Source organism: Sylvia atricapilla, chromosome 6 (genome assembly GCF_009819655.1).
Source record: "Sylvia atricapilla isolate bSylAtr1 chromosome 6, bSylAtr1.pri, whole genome shotgun sequence".
In the NCBI taxonomy this organism is placed as follows: domain Eukaryota; kingdom Metazoa; phylum Chordata; class Aves; order Passeriformes; family Sylviidae; genus Sylvia; species Sylvia atricapilla.
In genome coordinates, this window is record NC_089145.1 from 50,076,203 (window position 1) to 50,097,653 (window position 21,451).

Consider the following 21,451-nt stretch of genomic DNA (forward strand, 5'->3'; position numbering starts at 1 on the left):
TTACTTTTCAATGTTAGTATGCTGGAAAATTTCAGATCACACTAACAGTTTTCTCTCTCACATCCACCAGTTTTCTTTTCACTCTTGAGCTGAACATTAACTTACAGAACATTGTGACATACATTCCAAACTCAGCCAGCTAACTTTTACAATGGTTAGTGAAACAAAATGGTTACAAAATTTTATAGATACAATCTGAACAGCTGCAGTATAGAACTGTGCGAACAGTGGAGAGCCAAGCACAAATCACCCCTTTTCTTGACTAGAAAATGGCAAAATTTTTAATGGTATCCAGACCAGACAAGCTAATGTTTTTCTTTTTGTTATTTTTTATTTTTGTATACATGTGAAAGGCACTAATCTGTTATTACTCGGCAACAGCCTCCTGAATTACTGATACATTCTGATGTGGGTTTATCTGCAATACAACAATTTGTCAATCAGATCTTTCTTGGACCATTGAGTTTACCTGCACAGCTTAGTGTACAACTATTTATTTTAGCATATGCGCAAGGACTACTTAGGAGCTTCTTAAAGTACTTCATATGATTATGTGTCATCAAAGCCCTGACACAGCATCTCATAATTCTTTGGCAAACGATACATCCTTGGTCATGTGGTGGTGTCAAAGGAGAAATGTTATTTATAATGATAAGCACGGCATGATACTTGCCTCACAGCAGTAGACGCAGATGAGAACACCCCATGAAATGCAGCATTAGAATTCAATATCAATTGTCCTAAAGTGAGTTTATGTTTCACAGAGAGCTGTAGATGGCAGGAACCAGCCATGCATTGTAAGGGCTGTTCTGGATTCTGAGACTGTTTCTTACTAAAACACAACACTGGTTTTCTGGAGCAGGTGATATTCAGATTCAGCAGAGTAATTTTAAAACATGTGTGAAGGACTTACGGAATTAGCAAACAAAATTCATGCATATTTGGTGTGAGAGTCATCTGCTATGGAAAAAAGGGATGCCCATGCTCTTCTAAAGTTGCCTGGCTCAGAAATACCAAGGTACAGTACAGTTTTCTAGATCTGGCACCATAAACTTTGATGTCCTCATCCCTGACAACTCAGCTGATAACTATGCATTCAAAACCAGACTTTGGAACTACTCTTCTATTATATAAGGACAACTGAGCTGCCTGAACTGTGCACAGGAGAACAAATGTTTGCTTGGAGACAGTTCTCCAAGACTACAAAAACAGAATACAGGAAAAAACCCATTTACTCAGCCTCTCTGCTCCTTTCAGTCTCATATCTAAGCCACCAGCAGGTTTTCAGCAGTAAACTGTCCTCCTGAAAGATAGCAGGGAAGAGAGTAAGACTAGAGAGGGATATTCCTACAGTGATGCAACAGTATGCTGCATTTTCACAGCCTTTCTGCAACAGAAGACTCAAAGATGAGCATGAATTCCATCTCCTCAGCTTTATACTGCAGCAAAAATGTTGTGAATGCCTGGAAATGGGGTCATTGGCATACTTGAGATAAAATGTGTTTACTACTATTCTTGCCTATTCAATAAAGCATTTTAGTAATGCTTTATTTGTGTCCATCTTTAGTTCTTAGTTTAACGACATAACTATTTAATTAAAGTAAGAAACCCTAAATGGATACTAATACTGACATTTGTAACAAAATGCGAAGCAAATAACAAATGTGTTGCTCTTTTTCTCTTTAGGACCCAATTCTTAAAAAATACACCAGCAGCAGCATACACTCTTTAATTTATCCTAAAACAATTTTTAAATAGTTTTAATTGTAAACTCATTGCCTGGCGTAAACAGTATTCTGCATGTCAGCTGGCTAAACATAATTATTTTTCATATATGTCAAAAGAAGGAACTTTCTGAGTAAGTGCTGATTTGCTAAGTTTTTATAGTATATTCTCATTGACGCGATTTTTTATATATAGTCTTAACGGAAAATATTAATATATTTAAAAACACATCAACTCTTAGTTGACAGGTTTGGTTTGGTTTATAAACATTACAAAATTTAAAAAAATCTATGTATAAAGGTAACTGTGCTTATTTAGAAACTTTACGTGATCATTCACATACAGCTTCAAAATATTTTTAAAGTTTAGTAGCAATTCAAAATATGCTGTCTCAGTGATTTACAATTACATCACTGGTAAAATGTGGAATGTTACCCGCTATTTTAATACTCTGGGCTGGATCTGGCTGTCAATTATATCCAGAGTAATTCCTTATATCAGATTTATGCTGGTGGAAAGGATATCAAAACTTGGCTTCTACACGGGGTTAAAAAGAAGCATATCATGCTTCAAAACATGCATGCAATCAAATCAAGGACCATATTCTCTTGACAGACTTGCTTTTGTCAGGGTGACTCTAACCTGCACTGCTCCATGTCAGACATTCATCTTCATTAAGCTTCTGGGAATAAGAAAAAATGGTGAAGAATACACCATCTTCTTGACTGATGAAATAAGCTTCTTCCTCCCACCAATCAAATTGAATCAAACCAAATCATGATCAGGGTGGGTTTTGTTGTCAAAAAGTCTGAATTATGATCAGCTACTACTCCCAGCTGATAACAAAAACTGATAGTTACTGAGCACCCAGTTATATTTTATTTCTTTAGTTTCTTCTAAATTTACACAATGGGCTTACAATGGCCAATGCAAAGTTTTTCTTGTGGTGTAATGTTCCACAAATGTCAGTTTATATCTATGTATACAGCATTCCTCATTAACAATAAAACATATATTTCAAGTATGAATTTCTGCATGTAAATTCTCTTCTTCAGTATGCAGTTACTCTGACTTCTAGTGTGCATCATCACAAGTGATACAACATACAACCATTTCCTCTTCTTTCTCTGCCACATTGTCCATTGAACAGAGTGATAAATATCCAACACTGCCATCAAAACTGTCAGTGCAGTTTCTCTATAAGCAGAGCACTTGAAGGGGGAAATGATCCTCAACAGTGCATGCCATGATATGTGTCTTGGACTTTCTGGTCCTGTAGTTTAAACATTCTGACTGCGCCAAGAAAGGTTCTGAAATTGCCTCTTATCCTTCCATGGAAAACAAATGTCAAAACCAAAAGAACTATAAAGATTTTTCTCCCATCCTCTTGCTAACCTTGATGGTGGTGGTTGATTGTCTGCAAAAGGAGAATGAAAACCACAACAGAATGCCCAGGAATGGGTCCTTTTAGAGTTCTGCATAAGATCCATGTAGCTTTATGACTGAGCAGCAATATCCAAAGATGAAGAAAATGCTTTGGTTGCCTTCAGCTAACATGTTAAAAGAAAGGTATGCTTTCCTTTCATACAAGTAAAAGTGCTCGTTAGCTGATTAAGCAGGAGTGACACTCAACTGATGAAAAGAAGGTAGAAATGTGAAATGCCTCCTGTCATTTACAGCATGTGTAATCAGAAGAATTTCAGTCTCTCTCCTCGTTGTAGTTTAAAGTTCTTCTCGGCACATAGGGAAGTTGACAAAGGTGAAGACATTGAACTCTATCATTATAGATAAACACAGGAAAATAGCATAAAGAAGCAACACATAGATGCCTAACTTCCTGTCAAGTTTCCACTTATTTACATGGATTCCAAACACCTGCAAGCAAACAGAGTGTCAGTTAATTAAGTTCTGCAGCAGACTTTTGAAAGCAACCATTATAAACTAAAAGTGAGAGTCTTTTGAATTAGAGGTCTTGCAGGAACACAAAAATATATTCTCAGTATTTTATAGATCAGAAAGGCAATATACGTTGTTGACTCTGTCCTGAGTCTTAGTTGTCCCATGACTGTTTTACAAAATATTCAATGAACTAAACTAAATTAATGTCCCTCCCTAAAGTGTTCCCCTGCATATCCTTTATGTCCCAGTAGTACACCAGCACCTGCCCATTCTTTTAACAGCTTCAGAAGAGGTGCTCTCCTTGCTTATCTGCTGAGCTCCAGAACTAAGGGGTTACAAGTTACAGGCAGCAAAGCAACAAAGTCCTCATGAAGACATCTATCTTCCACGGTGTTCAGTGCCTCTGAATTATTATTTTGCTCAAAACTTTCCACTGAGTTTGCTGTGGGAGGGTCTGTGCAAATCAGGATACTCAGCAGAACAAATGAGATAGTAATAGGTGCCTCAAACTCAGCTGATCTGGCTTCTGCTACGAAGACTCTCTTCAGAAGAGCATTAAGGGCTAGCACAGTAACACCTCTGCATAATCCTCCCATTTTTTCCCCAAGTGCTGACTAACAGTATGCATGCAGCAACACCAGGTACAAATGTCTACAGAACACCTGTGCTGTTTCACAGGCACTGCGCAGTGTGGCAGGCTGGGGATAAATGAAAAGAACATGTTCTCACACACCTTATAGATCAGATACGTTAGGAAGTTAGTAGCAGAGTGAACACCCTTGGTCATTCTATCACTTAAGTCATGCACAGGTGATGTGAAGCATTTTAAGACTTAGTCATGCAACAGTGTGAAATCTCCAGTGGTGACCACCTCCTCTACAAAGCCTCCATAGGCAATCAGTGAAAGATGTTAGTATAAGTGGATATTTCTATACCTTTTTGCTTCCTTACACCTGATTTGATTCTTCCTACAGAGCGTTCCCTGGGAGTCAAGCAGGATCAGACCTTAAGTACCAGCAAAATTGACTTTTCAAATAGAATTATTGTTTCACCTTAAGAAGTCATGTGTTACAAGGGTGTCTTAACGCTGAGTGACATTTGGCATGTTTGTTCCAAGTCCTGGGGTTCACAGTCCTCACAGACTAGTCTTCATTAAGGGTTTAGGCTACAGCATTTGATTTTGGCTGGTTTGGGAAATCGGAGACAAGGGCAAAGGATGATAAAGCACACCAGGTCTTGTCTCAGCATACAGACAGGTTGGTGGTGTGGACACAGGACCACAGAGCTACTACTGGATTCAACAATTTTAACACTGACACTGAAATCCATGGGACCTGCACATATCCAGCATCTCTTGCACCAAATACCAGATTTCAGACCTCACTGAGGACAACAGTAGCTCTTCAAGTCATGGTACTGCTAGGAGAATAATACTTCACAAGAATCAATGCCAAGTATTTCTAGTTTATCCTTTTGTAACATGTAAATAACTAACAAGTATTTTCAAATTTAAATTATTGTAGATGGATGCTCTAATACTTACAGTAAGTGCCACTGATCCTAGCAAAAGTGCAACTGAATAAACCAATCCTTTGCTGTTTATTTTAACCTGTGTAAATCAGAAAAAACTTTTAAAATGCTGACCATATAACTGTGCTTTGGAGATCAAAAATCAATTTACTGATTTAAAGTCCACCTTCTGCTTTAAATAGTGCCTTACATATTTTAAACTAAGCAAATCCGTAACAGATGTATCCTAATGAAGAAGGGGAAGATTAAAGAATCAAACCAAATGTAAAGTAATCCCATCTCCATTAAAAAAGAAGTGAGCATTTATAACGGATTTTACGTAAAAAATCCTCAGAAGAGAGAGATATGCTGTTATTCTGATCTTAGGGACAAAAATGCTGAGGTACATGGAGGCAGGTTTACTGGAAGTTGTGTAGCAAGAAAATGATAAAGCCATGAACCATCCATGGGAATAGTTTCCTGCTACACAGTGTAATGTACCCCAGTTGATGAACTGGAGATTAATTGCAGCTTGTGGAAGAAGAATTACTTAACTGACTTCCTTGGCAAAGAAATAACATCTTATTTACAGCTAATAACATAATCGACAGGTTGGTTTTAAATTTGCTCTATTTGCATTCTATTTGCATGCTATCTTTTTAGGATTAAAAAAAAAACAAACCCAGAATAAGAAGTGCCAATCAAAGATTTGCCAAGTATACATACAGTTGATCCATAATCGATCGCCATGGTCTGCAAACCCCACGGAACACCAAGTCCCACCAGAATGTCAAAGACATTGCTCCCTACTGTATTGGATACTGCCATGTCACCAAGGCCTGCAGAGAAAAAAACCAAAAAAAAACAAAAAAAAAAACCTCTTAGATAAAATCAAAGTAAATGGCCATTACCCTGTGTACTGAAGGAAAGCAAAGGAGAATGATCTGCATTGATCCAACCCCCCTCGAACTGGTCAGAGTATCTGAGGCAGGGAGACAATTTCCATAACACTGGCCTGAAAAAAAGGTTCAAAAATTGCTCACTCCAACTACATCTTCCTTGTGTCTTGCAAAGCCTTTACAGGGTGTGTGGTAACCATGCAGCACCTGAGGTTTATGTCAAACTCTTTTTCTAGGTAATCTTCAGCCACAGGGAACCTGAAGATTATGCATTAATGGTATGATAATGTCTGTCTCCACCCTGTTTACTCTGAAATTATTTTTGGGACATGCCTCATTTATGTCAGAGTTCCTTTTCAGTTCCTTCCTTTCTAGTCTTCACTTACTGAAATAATGATGTGGATCCAAATTATGCTTGTGTCCATCTATATTTGTCTGCATTGTCTGTGAACAACTCTCTTGAACTCAAGCAGTGCAAAGTCCCTGTACTGTCTTTAAGGGCATTGGGCCCCTTTTTTCAATCTAGTGCTTACCTTAACTTTCAGAGCAAACAATCTTTGCAGTATTTTTGTCTAGTACAACAGAAGAAGTAATCTAAAGCACTCTGTTAATTTTAAAATGTAACTTTTTCCTTGTCCTTGAAAAAACCTGTTCACTGAAATAAATACGCATGCAAAATTAATTTAGTAGGAAGGTGGTTTTATAATAATTCTGAAGACTTTGTTGTACTGTTTTTGTGAGAATATTCTGCACACAACAAATAATGCAACATGGAAAATTATATATTTTAAATATGTAATACTTTTCAAGCAAGCAACATTTAACAGCACTACTCCTATCTCAAATCACAAAGGTGGGGCTTTTGAGTACTTAATTTATCACTGCAAAGCCCTTGTTGTTTGCCCAATGATGTGTGCTGGAGATGTCATTATCTGATTAAAAAACGGCTATGGGAATTGAAACAGCGGAAAAGAATAAAATTACATGTTTCTCTTATTCTACTGCTGTACAGAGGATCACAATCAGCTCTAATATTTTTCAGTAATAGGAAGGGATGTTGCTACCAGCATTTTACAAATTAAAAAAGGAAACATAAAGAAACTTAAACAAAATTTAAAGATGAATGAGAAAGCCTTTGACAATTTCAAGCGGACAGCTGAGGAGGATGTAGACATCAGTAACCCAAAACTTCTTCCAGTGCAGCTATTCATATGCTCCAGTGGGAAAGAGGTCTGCATTTGGATGAGAACACTGCTTGGAGCAACAACACTTCTGCCAGATCCTCTCAAACCACTTCACTTCCATGGATTTGAGAGGTCTTTTACAAATCAGTACAAGTTTTACACGGAGAAGTGCTGGTCAGCATATATTCTTCAGTGTAGTTTTTAATAGCTGATATTTTAGTTTTGTCTATGACTTTTGTCTTTTTATCCTGACTGATACATACCATGCATGGGACATCTGGGATTGAATTACCTTCGAGAATGCCCTGTCCCAATAAACAAAAGATATTTTTTTGGTACACGATAATTAGTAAACTGTTTTGGCTTTTAATGAGGTGCTGAAACAGTAAAGATTAAAATAAAATTATAAAATTGCATTGACAATTTGTGTGTATGAAGGAAGCAAATCACAGAGCATATATGTAAGATTGCAGTTATGCTTCAGCAAATACAGTACCTTGTCTTGCTACTATTAAGCTGGCCATGCAGTCTGGGACGCTTGTTCCTGCAGCCAGGAAAGTAATTCCCATGATCACATCTGGTATCCCAAGGGTGTATCCAATCACAGTCACCTGAGCAAGGAGGAAGGCAGATTAACTTACCATATTCAGAAAGTCTCCTCATTCTAATACAGTTGTGATATACTCTTAATTTTGATTTCTGGTGTGGAAAGAGGAATAGACTTATAATACTTATCCATTTCTGCAAATTAAATATTTGTTTGAAATAACCAATCTAAAACCAACCCTGTGTGAAGGAAAAGGACTTTGGGTCTTATTACTCAACATTCTGTGGGCAAACAAAATGTCCATTTCTTGTTGTTCTAACTGATATACTGCTGTTTTAAGAAGATACAATCCAATCTGTGGGTTTGGGGTTTTTTTTGTTTCCACAAATAGCAGGATTCTCACTGGTTCTATTCTCACTGGTTCTATTGCAACCAAGATTGTTTTGTAATCTAGTGGCAGAGATAAAAAGAACTTATAACCTAACACATGAAGAAGGAACTAGTTTCTTGTACGACTTCTCATATAATTGTGAAGTGACCATGTCTGGTTATACTGTCCCATGATATTCCAGATGCAGCTTGAAAAGAGCTTAGGCAATCACTGAAGATTGCAGCAGAGCTCTTAGAAAGGACAGTATGTAGCTGGAACATCCAAAGAGGGCTGTAAAAACACCAAGAAAAGGCAGCTGAAAAGGAAACAGGCTTGTGAGAGTGAGAAGACTGAATCAGGGACAGACAGCTGCTTCCCTGCTGAGGCTGCTAAGGATGGAAGACTTCTAGGCTATGTGTTGTTTTCTTGAAATAGTTTGCCAGGCTATCACATGAGGAAAATGGACCCTTCACTAAAGAAAAGGTGTATTTTAGGAACTCACTGACAAACCTTATCTTCAGGGGCAAGCAGACACCCAGGAATAGAAGTTGGCATGATTCTCTTGCTGAGACTGGTAACAAGGGACTATGGTCCAGCTGCCTCTTAAAGCCTTAATGAGCACCTCTCTCATTTGTGAAGGGAATATCTATATATGGAACCAAGGTGCAGAGTATGACCTTCCAAAGGACATATAATATGATACAAATGCATGGCTTTGGTTGGCAAATGAATTTCTTAGACACAATCTATGTGAGAGGATTGCTTTACAATGCAAAAATTATATAGAAAGCTGCAAAAAGTATATGGAAAACACAATCTTTCATGAGAGGAAACATAAAGCGGTTTTCAAATGTCTGACAGGCATTTGATGAAAGTAGAGATGTTCTCTACTACCTTCCTGTACTGTATTGTGCCCTGTACAGTAAAGGCCCAATTATTTCTGCAGAAAAAAGACAGCAAAAAGCTAAAATTATAATAATTATTGTATGAGCTGAAGAGACTGCACTACAATTACGTGCCTTTCTTTAATAAATGCACAGGTTTTTACATACTTTGAGATGCATATTTCACTCAGTATGAAGCCCTGCTACATCCACTTACCATCCACACCATAAAGTAGGAGAACAAGGCAATCCAGAGGGTGGACAATATGAATGTCAGCATAAAGCACTTCTCCCAGCGTGGTTTGCTGCAGTTTGGAATCGTGGCAAACAGCACAAATATCAATGGCCATGTCAACAACCATTTAATTTTGTTCATTTTTCCATCTGCAGGACAAAGGAAAGAAATAGTTATGCTTCCCATCATTATCCCAGGCTCAGTTACACCTCTTTGAGCAGAACAGATGACCCCAGAAGGATGTTTACAATTGTGCATGTCAGCTCATTTTCCAGGGTACTTTTCGACTATACTTGGCCATATCACTTTCAGCCAAGTTCTGCACACTCATCCAGAATCTTTTTATAGTTAAGCCTGCCAAGAGCTATGAAAATCCATGGAAGAATTACAATGATTTAAAAACACGGCTGATATTAAAACCAAAATTAAGTCAGGTATGTTGATCTTTCAAATGTATTACTGCTAATCCAGAATTTAAAAAAAAAAAACCAACAACAAAACCAACCAAGCAACAAACCTCACCCTCTCACCTTAATCAAAATCCAAGTGGTGAAAATAACTTGTACATTTTATGCAGCATCAGTAAACAGAAGCACAAGACCCAACCTATAAATATTGCATTTTTTTTTTCACGTGCCTCATTGTTCTAACTGAGGAAAAAGTTTAAATAAATCAATATTTAGAAGATCTAGATTTGTAAAGTTTCTCCATCTGCATACAAACCCACCTCAAGCTAGTAGAAGAAGACTTCTGTTAAAGGAAACAAGGTGATGACTTCCCTTGTACAGCTCTCCAAAACTGAAATACCCAAGAACTGCCATGGCTGGAGACCAGTGAACACCTTTGCATTTGTTTAAAATTTACAGTATTGCAAATGTAATCTCAATACATGAAACAGAATTATTTTGTAACTGAGCCATAAGTAAATGGGGTACTATTTATACAGTTCATGAGGCATCCTTCAAGTAGAATGAGAAATTTGTCTATCAGGCTAAGTGGGAGTATCACAACCAACACTGTGGCCATTTTGGCTTGGGCTTTCTTTACAGTGTGTTAGACTTATGTTAGAACTAAGTAGGGGTTTCCATCATTAACTCATAATTCTATGCTTGGGATCTACTAAACTATGCTGTTTTGAATTAAATCATTGATCACATTGAAGGAAATGATCAGGTATATCTTCCAGTGAAGTTATTTAGCTACATTATAAAGAACAGTTACTAACCAGCTCCTATCAATTTCACCAGTAGTTTTCTTTCATCAAAGACTTTGGTCTTTGATGTGTTTAACAAGAGTTTTTGTTAGTGATTTTAATTGGATTGAACACAGTCCTCTGGATCAATATGCACCAGGATGCAATGAAATTTAATATTTAACATTTAAAAATTAATAATCCTTTTATCATTTATGAGGCTACTTACTAGTCTAATTTAACGTGTTGAGTCCAAATGTAAGTCTTTATTAATTTACTTTGCTATATATTCTAGAACAGAATTTTCTTGCTTGAGTTATGAAACAGCTTTCTACCTTGAGATTTCCTTGTGAATTTTGAGATGTCATCAACTCAGTAGGAAATCTTGGACTAAGCTTTGCTCTTTATTCCCATTTATAGTTTGTGGCTGTGGAATTTCTAATGCATAAAACTACTGAAGTGCCTCAGGGTCATTTCTAAATCTAGACTTTTACATATCACTGAGGATCCATTACAGATTTTACAGGAAAGACCTTTTTCTCTCTGCTTACGTATATTTCTGCACAGATGTTTTTTAAAACAGTTATCTTTTACCTGTTCTGTCCAGGAAATGATACTTCTTGGCTCACTTCTGTCTTTAATTGTTAACAAGGCTGTAAATATTCTACAAAATACCTATGGTAATTTATACCTCCTCCTGCCTAATTTGTTGCAGTTTGGATTACTTAAAGACTCCTAGATAGTTAATTTGTACTCTGTGTACTCAAGCTGCTAAGCTTGGTTCATAGTCCAACCTGTCAGCATGGCCTAGGCCACTAATACCCTCAGCATGTAATTCCAAAGGCAGGGTCAGTGGATTGAACAAACTATGGATCCAATTCTGATCTGTGTGGTGTAATCTGACTGCCTTTGGTGCTGCTACACACAGGCAGTCCCATTTCTCTTTCCAGCAACATAAATAAAAGAAACAGAATTGCCTAAAGAACAAATAAAGCCTCTGCTGAGGAATATGTATCTTGTCTGGGATCCTGCTCAGTATCCTGAATTACCCAAAGAAATGCTTAACTGAGAATGCACAGTGCCTTACCACTGGCACAGCTATGCTTGTTCACTTCCAGGAAAACCTAAGTACTAGTGGAGGAGGACTTGCCTTTCCATTATCTTTGCTGAGTTTGAATGGATGTGTGTCAGATTTAAATTCCTGGCTCTATTAGTGGTGATGTTTTACCCACATCAAAATCTTGAGTTGAAACTGCTTAGCTACATGTGGGAGTGACATTTGCATTCATTACATGGCAACTAGGCATGAGACTCCAGGGAAGAGCAGTGTGTAATTCTGGGGTTTGCTGGGTTAACAAGAGAAGCTGAGTGGCCATTTGCAGTTAGCCTGGAATAGTTCAGAACCACCATGGCCAAAGCAGCTTACTTGACACATTCTACATTGGCTTCTCTATTTTGTTTTGGTTTTCTAGCTTTTATACACTTTTATATAAAGCCTTAAGTATATCTGGCCTTGGTTTTACCTCAGGCCATTTTATTCAGCTCCTACTATTCTGGGTCATGGAAGAAGTCTACTCTTATGCTGTAACTCGGCAGTTTTTTAGGACTTTAAGTACATTTAGCAGGAACCTCAAAGATGTGAGACTTTATTTCCTCAGGAAACCGATGGCATTATTCATTTCACCTGGCTTAGATCAATGCACAATAAATGCACAGCTAGAAGATGCAGAATGGGGGTTTTTTTAGTTCTTTTGAAAGCACTTCTTTTGCTGTTCTGTTGGTTTGGGTTTGACCACCCACTCCAAAATAATAATTAAGAGGATTTAATGATTAAGATGTTGAAGTGAAGTATGCTTATAGCTCATGACAAATTGTTTTACAGCTGTTGAGTAGCTCCTTAGAACATCTGCAAGGAAGAGAATTATCATTCCCATTTAGGTCATTACTCAATACACAGCTGTTCTGTCCCATTACCAGACCCCAGCAGAGTTGTTTTAACAGTGCTACCACCCACTCCTGTGAGCCCTGGGTTTAAAGGCTCCTGCAGCAACTCACAAAACCAAGGAAAGGTGCATTTTGCACCTCCCAACAATAATGAAAGAATATTGCTTTATTACAGAAAGCAACACTGGTCTACTTTCTGTTCACATCACTCTGCTGTAAAAAAAGAAGATGAGGGTTTTATTGCAAGGAATTGTTTTCACTACTTCGTACATCCATTTTTTCTGTTTCCACAGATATTGGGAAGCCAAGCATGCCAAGTATTTCAGAGAGGTATCATTACAAAAGAGCTTGATTACAATGTTTCTGAAAATGAAGTGGCAGCCCTACAACAAAGAGCTCTGCTAATTTTCAATGCGTTCCTGGGCTAGTCATCTTTCCAGATGTTATGCTCACAATAATTACTTTCACATACAGATAGTGTCCTGGTGAACAATGACAGCAGCACATATCACAGCACTGAGAAGGAACAAGTATTTCCTTAAGGTGCTAAAGAAAGCACTTCTTACAGAAAAAATAGAGTCCTACTTGCAACATTCACAGAGAGCTGAGAGGAGCTCAATATGAAAGTGTGAAATTACATTTGTGTTTACCTTTGGATCAGAAGTGTACTCTTGAAATAAATGCACTGATTAACCCCTTATTGATTTACTCTATTTTGGTCTGCAACACGGAGCAGCCTTCTATCTCACCAGTAACATTCCCTTGGTATAAAGTTGAACCAGAGACACAAAATTAAAAGTGCTCCAAGGAATAATGGACATTTTGTCCACAGGACCAAGCTAGAGCTAGTCTGAAACAGAACTTCCAAAGGTACATCGTGCAGACAGCCCATACGTCCTACTAAATAACCTGCAGAGAAAACACTTTTTCAAGTTTAAACTTTAAGAGTGGAGTCTGTAAATACACCATCAGGAATCACATCTAAGTTATTGTAGTTAGTTAAATTTGATCGCTTTTCCACTTAGTTTTCCCTTTAAAAGTGTGTCAGCCAAGCACAGACCTCAGCTCCATACATTAGTTACTTCAGAAAACATGCCTAAACCTTCCCAAGTGAAAGAAACATCTCCTCACATAAAGCAATGACTAGCTGACTGATCTAAAAAAAAAATATAACATCCCTGAAAGGCATGACTAACTGGCACACAGGAGCTTCATAACTGTATGTTTGTGAATTCATATAAATCTCTTACTTAAGGTAACTTGAAAACTGGGAAAGGTATTCTCTAATTGAAATGACAAAGGCTTTCTAAAGCTTACTATCAATTGCTATTTTTCCAGGCTTTTTTTGCTGATGGTAAACGTGGAGTAAAAATGAGGCACATCTAGGCTCATCTAAAAAAGATTATTGCTGTAAACTTTTTTCATGCTTCACTTAATAATTTTTAAATTTTTTAAAAAATTTAATCCTTTTTTAAATCTTTACAAATTTCTCTCTCATTTTTCATTTGGGAAGGACAAAATTCAACCAATCAAATAAAAAACCCCAAATTGCTTTTTCTCCGATTAAAAATGATTTTCCAAAAACTTGTCCCCTTTGTTCTAATTAAGCTTTGTATTTACAAAGATGAGTTTACACCCACATATTATTATCAATATCAATTTGATTGTCAAGCTGAAAGCGTGTAAAAGTAACACATATGCCTCTACAGTAGGAGCTTTGTAATAACCCACACAGTAAGTAAATTTCTGTTAAAAAATGCTGTTCATCACATTTCAGACTGATTGGAAAACTTCAATCTAAGTAAGTTAGACAATCCGAAAACATAATTAATTTCTGGTCATGTGTAGTATCTAAAACACAACAGAGAAATGCAAATTTTTCTCCCAAGTATGGTACTCAATATAGAAACAACTGGAACAGATACAACAAGATAGATCTATTGTGGATTTTCCATCAGAATTATTTTCCACAGAAAAATGTCTGTTGCAAAATACTAAAAGAAAAAAAAAAGGTTAAAAATGGCTTTCAATTTTTCATTAGAAAAGTTAACACAGCAGCTGGCTCTCCACCTTCTTGGAAAATTCTTATTGATTACAGCTCTACAAATTACCCTACAAATTGTGGAGGCAAGAGATTCTCTGTATGGCACACTAGAAAAAGGCTACGCAGTGTGGAAAACAGTATCGAAAGAGGTTCAGTCTTTATCATCCTTCCAAGTGGGCAGCAGACATTAAAATATTTTTATTGCAGTTCTCATGCAACAGACCTTTGGAAACATTTCTTTTTTTCCTTTGGAAAATACCAAGGTTTTACTTCTCATCCTCATCCAAACCAGACTATTTTTCAACTTACTGATACTCTTCTCGGAAGTTTCATTTTCCAGAGCACGAGTTCCAAATTCCAGACTATGAAATCTGTCCAAAACAACTCAGATTTCTATTTTCAGCCTGTGCCTTTACTACACTTTGAACATTTGGATTTATGCCAATAATCTTCACTTAAATAGACATTTTTGGTACAGCAAAAACTGGTCTACAAAAGAGACTTTGCTTCAGTATGCAGAAACAAGCTTTACTCTCAGAGTTACAATAGGTTTACACAAGACAACATTCAACACAAAAAAGATGTAACTGAACAGAGGGACTCCCCATATCTTGTTGGACTTGGCTGGATTTTGGCCTGGTTTATTTTGTATCTTTTAACCTTGCTGTCTTACAAAGAGCCACAGGATCCTGAGTGTTCAAGTGGGGAACACTGGCTCTGCCTTGTCCACCCTGTTTCCAATAAAGGAAGACATTAAGTGAAGCAAGTAGGAGCCAGGTTCAAAGTAAGTAAAATGTTCTTCACAAAATCATGAAGCTCCTTCCCAAAGGATGTTGTGGGTGTTAAATGTCTGCAAAGATGCAATGACAATTAGACATTAACACTAGGTTAATGAAGAAGAAACACACTAAGGAATTTTAGATCAAAATTTTACATCCAGTCCAGGAAGTTCCTTGAGGTGGAAACAGCTGAACATTAACTTGTCCTGTCTCATTCTTCCTCAGGCTTCTTCATAAAATCATGGCTGGAGTCAGAATATTGAGATAAACATTTGTTTTGACCAAGTACAAACATTTAAAATGTTTTTAGTAGACACTGTTTTTTTGGGTTTTTTTGCTTCTATCCTACACATTATCTTTGTATTTTGGATCCAAATAAAAATGGATAGGATTGCTAATCTCCTTTATTGCCATCTCATTTTAGCTCTAGGAATTATTATTCCTGTTTTAGCTAACACCATCATGACTTATATAAAGCATCCATGCTCCAATTCTGTAAGAGAAGTAGTTCTTCATTCCTGTGAAATGATCAGGAGCTGAGATCACAGAGTATTTTGAAGGGTGCTGAACATGTGACAATGGAAGGGATTTAAGCATCCATTAAGAGCTGCACGGAAGAGCTTTTCTGAGTCTGGGCTCTAAAAGACCACTGACCTATGCAAGGGCTTTAACACACCATTTTGTTGTCAACATATGCCTGCCCAGTTTTGTTCTATTTTGTTCTGATCTGTGGGGTGTTTTTTTTAAGTTTAAGACCTGTTCTCAAAAACTGTAGAGTAATCAAATTGTAAAGCTTAAAACGAACCTTTCTCCTGCATGATAATCATCATAGTCTAAGGGTTAGGTCAAGAAAGAAATACCTATTTTAAAGAGAATGTGTTTTTCCCACACAGAAACCAAAGGCAAAGGCTGTTTGAATGATATCATATGCAGTTTCCATAAAAACTGTATGTTGTCTTTGTCTCCTTTTTCAGGATGGGCCTGAACCACACCCACACCCGGGAGTGAATCTCTCCAGATCTTTGATAAAAGGGATATATGCTGAACACTTTGAGACAGTTTTCATGCAACAACTATATTCACTATTTCTGCCTGCTAAAGCCCTCCACTTACTACTGAACACTCCTGTTGACAGAGGATAAAAAAAGAATGAAATGCAAAAGATGCATTTTGAGATGACAAATAATAACTGTGAATCACTCAGAGATGAAACTTTATGCTTCACTTACATCTACTTCTGTTTCAGAAAAAAAAAACCCCAAACTTGTTTTTGCAAAAGTATGTAGAATATGCAATTTGAAGAAAGAAAGTCAAATCCCAAATCAGGCTAAAAAAATGTGACTACAAAACAGCACAAAGAAAGGGGTTGGACCAACTCACAGCCATTGCAGTTGCAGCTCCTGAAATACAAGAAGGAATTTTTTACCTAGGACACCACCACAAGCTGAATTGGAAAGTCCTATTGAAAACTGAAAGCCTATTCTTCATAGAACACTTTACAGTACTGAAAAAAAATACATGAACTTTTGATCTTTAGAAAATGTATGTGCCTTATTCCTGGACTGAATATATTTCAAAGAAAACCAGAGGGGATTCTTGGAAACTGTCTGCAAATTACCTTTCCCTTGAAGCCAGTTTTAAATGTCAGGATTTTTTTAGGCTACTGATTGTGCCACAGTATGTAAACAACAACAAAGCATGATGCTGGGTGCTCACATCTTCACCAAACTTATTAAAGTGGTGCTTTTGAAAGCATAATGAAAGAATTCTTGGTCAGAATATATGAGTTGAGCAACGAGAATCCGACCAATGGATAATCAACTCCAGCCAACAGGAGTGACAATACCTGAAGGTAATGATGAGGACTTTATACAATCACTTTTTTCCTTTCACACGACTCTCTTGATCTCATGTTGAAGTTTTGCTTCATCCAGTATGAAGTGAATCACCAGTGGTTCCACTCTGACCTGTTAAACCTCACTTCATCTTTAAAGACTTTCTCAAAAATGAAGAAAAATGCACTTAAAGAAGACCAGTGACATAACCAATAACTCCTTCTTCAGTTCAAAGCGTTTTGTCTATTGTGAATGTCACACAATTAGGAAGCTCTAATCTGAAATTTACCAATGCTTTATTCATAAAAAAGCTGCCTGGAACATGAGAAGAAATGCATGATTGCCTAACCTAATGAAAACTTCTATCCAAAATGCTGTTTAAAAAAATCTCAGTTTAAAAGTCTTCTTTGCCAACACATGCCAGGGTGGTCAAGGTTTGGAACAGAGTGCTCATGGAAGCAGTGGAATCAGTGTCTCTGGCAGCATCCAGAGCAGCACAGATGTGGTGCTTGGTTACATGGTTTAGCCTTAAGCAAGGGAGCCTTGGGTTAACTGCTGCACTCAATAATGTCAGAGGTTTTTTCCAACCTTAATGATTCTAGGATTCGATGATGTTTAGATGGTTTGGGGAGACATTTTTCCTTTTAGAAGTTGTTCATTCATTTCTGTTGCCATTATCATTATTATTATTATTATTACTATTCTTATAATTAACATGCTCATGTGCACAAGCATGTCGCTGATTTGGATCCTGCTTGCCCACCATACAATAAAAACATTTTTTTCACTGTCTCATGAATGAACAGAAGCCCATCTAAATGGGCCTATCCTCAGTGAATTAGTTTGCTTCCATTCCTCACCCCAATCCATAACTGCTGACTGCAAGAAGCTCCTGTGGGAGCACAGTAACACAGGAAAACATACAGTATCATCTAGTCTTCACACAGTTATGCCTCAATGCTTGTTCAATCACAAACATTTCTTCTGCAATGATAGCAACTGAAGCAATGGGATCGCTAAGAAATTAGATAAAACATGAAAAATCCTTCCTTTTCACTGCATGTCGTATTTACCCATGCCAAGCAATACTTATGTTAAACAGTAATTATGTGACAGACTATGTCTGTGAGGGCTGATCTAATCTCTGCTGTTTAATCTCCAAAGCATTTGGCGAAGAGTCAACCTGCAGTGTGCCAAGGGCACCAGCACAAGAGGTGGGTTACACAGAGCCCTTTACACCAACGAATTTCAAAAAAATTTCAAAAGGTGAATACTATCGCATACAGTTATTCTAATTTTAAACACCCTTTCTCTCCCTAAATATTTTTTACTTTTCATCCAAGAAGCCTCCCACACTACAGTCACTAAACCAATTTCTTATATATTTATAAACCAAGGTGCCTCTGGTCTAGCAATCTCCAGCAAGTTACTATTAACTGTTCACTTCAAAATTATTCATAGTGCAGTGATCATCAGGTCATTCTGACATGTTTCAATATAAACTTCCCTTTCCTGCTTTCCCTTCACCTCTGGCAAATCAGTACTTCTACCATGACTGTCCACAATGACTGGAAAACACTTTCCTAAGATCTGCTTTTAGCCACCCAGCCTCCAGCCCAGTTTTACTGTCAGAAAAATCCATCCTTCAGTCAAACCAATCCCTTTCCTCCTCTCTCCCAACATATGTTGTCTTTCTTACAACCCAGTGTTTGGCATTTATATTATCTTCTTTTTTCAGTTCTATAAGCATCTAGAAATAAGTCTTACCTGGCACTGAAAATGGAGTTAGACTGTCCTGTTCATTTTCTTCCTCTTGGTTCCCCACAGGGATGTTTCCATTTTCGATATTCTCTTGTCTCCTGTTCTGAAGTGCTTTGCTTGAGCCATTGGCAGACTGGATTAACCGCTGGCGCTGCAGTGTCAAAACACAAAACTGTAGTTCAGAAGGCATTTACATTGGGAAATCTGAGTTTTGCTTCTGTTCAGTCCCAGTCACAAAAGCCATGAAGTTCCTCCTCAAAGCTTTCCTTTCAGTCAACAACAAACTTGTCAGTGGTCTACTGTCTTCATCAGGCGTCAGGCTTCACCAGGCTAACCACCCACATAAAATTACTGGCAGGAGTCTTTCAAGCCATGATGGAGAATATTGTAATATTTGTTGTTCCACACCATGTTTTAACCAATGTGGCTATTCTAAAGAACTTCTCACTCAATAGTTCCCACTCAAACCAGCAACAGCACCATAATCAAATGGTAACACTCAAGACATCTCGGCACAATTAGAATTGGCTTATGAATGACTCATTATCCAGGAGTTTTCCTTTCCAGATCCAACTCTTCTCCCTCCTTCTCAACTCCATTCATTGAGGTAAATTTGAATTTCCTATTTTTAATTTCAAAAGCAAGACTAATCCTTGTTGCCCTGTCCAAGTACATGAAGCTCATAATTGGCCCTGCAAACATGTATAAGAACATCTGCAGTTCCAATACACAGCACAACAATTACAGGGATAGGCTTTAAACATTAGTATATACACCCACTCATGCACTGGAGAATGTTAGATGCAACAGTAAGTTCCTACTTTTATATAAAAAAAATTTTTTAGTTCATTAGATGAGATAACTCAGGGTTGATAAGTGTTCTTTTTTCCTGACAAACTAGCAAATTCCTAAAAAGTGCTCTAAAATGCCTCAAAAAATAAAATAACAGCACATCATGCAAAAAAAAAAAAAATTCTGAAAGCAGTATCAACACACTATAGTGAAAAATAGAGAAAAATCCTATCTGAATCCTTTGCAAAACTTGTGAAATATAAGTGAGAATACATAAGACCGTACATCCAAAATGCTCAAGTTTGGAGAATCTTTTTTGCAGATGCTGAAAGAGACAAGTGTCAGCTTTCTACCCACACAGCCATTAAGAATTTTGCTCTGATCAATGAATTGACTCCAAGGATTACAGAGTCAACTGCTGCCATGTGCCTTGTCTGATCTTCTACTCCTGATCATAACACTTTCACTATTTCACTAGATTTTTGTTACAAATATATTAATGGTGCTTTCTTTCATTGTGTATTCATAAGCTAAACACATGAACTGTGTTATGATATTGAAATCTATTTACTTGGCAGAGTAAATACCTCTCATATTTGATATTGTGGGAGCAAACTATAAAATCCTGCCTTTACAAAACCCACAGTTGGTAGGCCAAAGACTTCACCCCTAGTCCTTCAGCAAGCTCAGAACAGCCTCACTTGCCAAGTCCTGCCACTTCAGCTGCAGGGTATGGAACAAGCAAATGAGTGGTGATAATGTAACAAGTAAGAGATAACTGAAACTCTCTAGAGCAAATTCCCTCACGAAAATATTTTGGTCCATTTTTATTTTGAGTTGAGTACTACAGTCAATGGTAAAGAGATAGGCAAAACTCTGAAGGGATCCTAAAGTGTTAATAACACAAGAGCAGTTTTTAAGAATTTTGGTTCCCTTGTCCATTATGCTTTTTTAACCTCACCACTTTTGTAAAAATCAAAACCAATTCTTCTGCTACAAATAAACTCTAAATGTGCACATATGCACACACACACTCTGAAATAAGCATCTTCTGTCAGGGAGATATGGTAGTCCCTCCTTTTTGACTGCCCTCCCATTAAAACAGCAGCATCATCAGTTGGGAACCGATCTTTAAATCTGTTCTCATAGAACTGCTTGAGAAGGACACAGTTCTATCCCAACCATAGGAACATGGGGGAATCTAAATTCCAGGATCACTCTGAGCATGGCCCCTCTTTGGTAACCCCTCTGCCTCATGGTCACTTTCTGTTCTCCTAATGAGCGTACCTCATTAATGATGAGCCGGCTTGCCATCCGCATTCTGGTGCGTGGTCCAAATTTATTCGTAATCATAATCCGTAATCCAGCTTCAGGGAACCGGTATTTGGGAGGACTGGAGCAGATGATCTCATCCACCATCACAACACTGTTTTTGCCATACTGCTGTATCCCCTTCACTAATGACCACAATGGACAGAGTTAGCAGTGTCATTGACTTTACCATGCATCCCATCACCTAGTGTCAGGACTTTTCAGCCCCAGGTGGGGGAAATACTGATGTGAATGCCTGAATTTATGAGTTATTTTCCTTTAATATGTCTGCAGTCTGGTGAATCTGCTCATCAGTTGTGCACTTTGTTTAGATCATGTGCTGGAAAGGGATTTCACGCTACTAAGGTAGTCACCAAGCCACTATCAGGTTAGTGGGAGCAGTTTTCCCCCAGCTGTTCATGCTGTAGGACCAGTTTTCTTTGCTTATGTCCCACTAGAGCTTTGTACCCTTTTTCTAGAAGTGTTTGCACTGTGGCAGTGTAGACAGCACTGCTGAAACCTCTAAAGCTATTCCATTGGA

General features: G+C 37.6%; 1 protein-coding gene across 1 annotated transcript in view; it reads right to left on the minus strand.

Annotated features, from left to right (window-relative positions):
- Nucleotides 1-309: 309 nt before the first annotated feature.
- The window catches only part of SLC24A4 (solute carrier family 24 member 4), a 34,877-nt gene continuing 13,735 nt past the window's right edge, over nt 310-21,451 (minus strand). Inside the window, exons 10-16 of the mRNA XM_066322202.1 lie at nt 20,887-21,056; nt 18,814-18,958; nt 9,235-9,401; nt 7,713-7,827; nt 5,860-5,972; nt 5,168-5,233; nt 310-3,600 (exon numbers count right to left, since the gene is read on the minus strand). Coding sequence (XP_066178299.1) covers nt 3,448-3,600; nt 5,168-5,233; nt 5,860-5,972; nt 7,713-7,827; nt 9,235-9,401; nt 18,814-18,958; nt 20,887-21,056 — 929 coding nt within the window. The 3' untranslated portion in view covers nt 310-3,447. The remainder of the gene's footprint in view (nt 3,601-5,167; nt 5,234-5,859; nt 5,973-7,712; nt 7,828-9,234; nt 9,402-18,813; nt 18,959-20,886; nt 21,057-21,451) is intronic.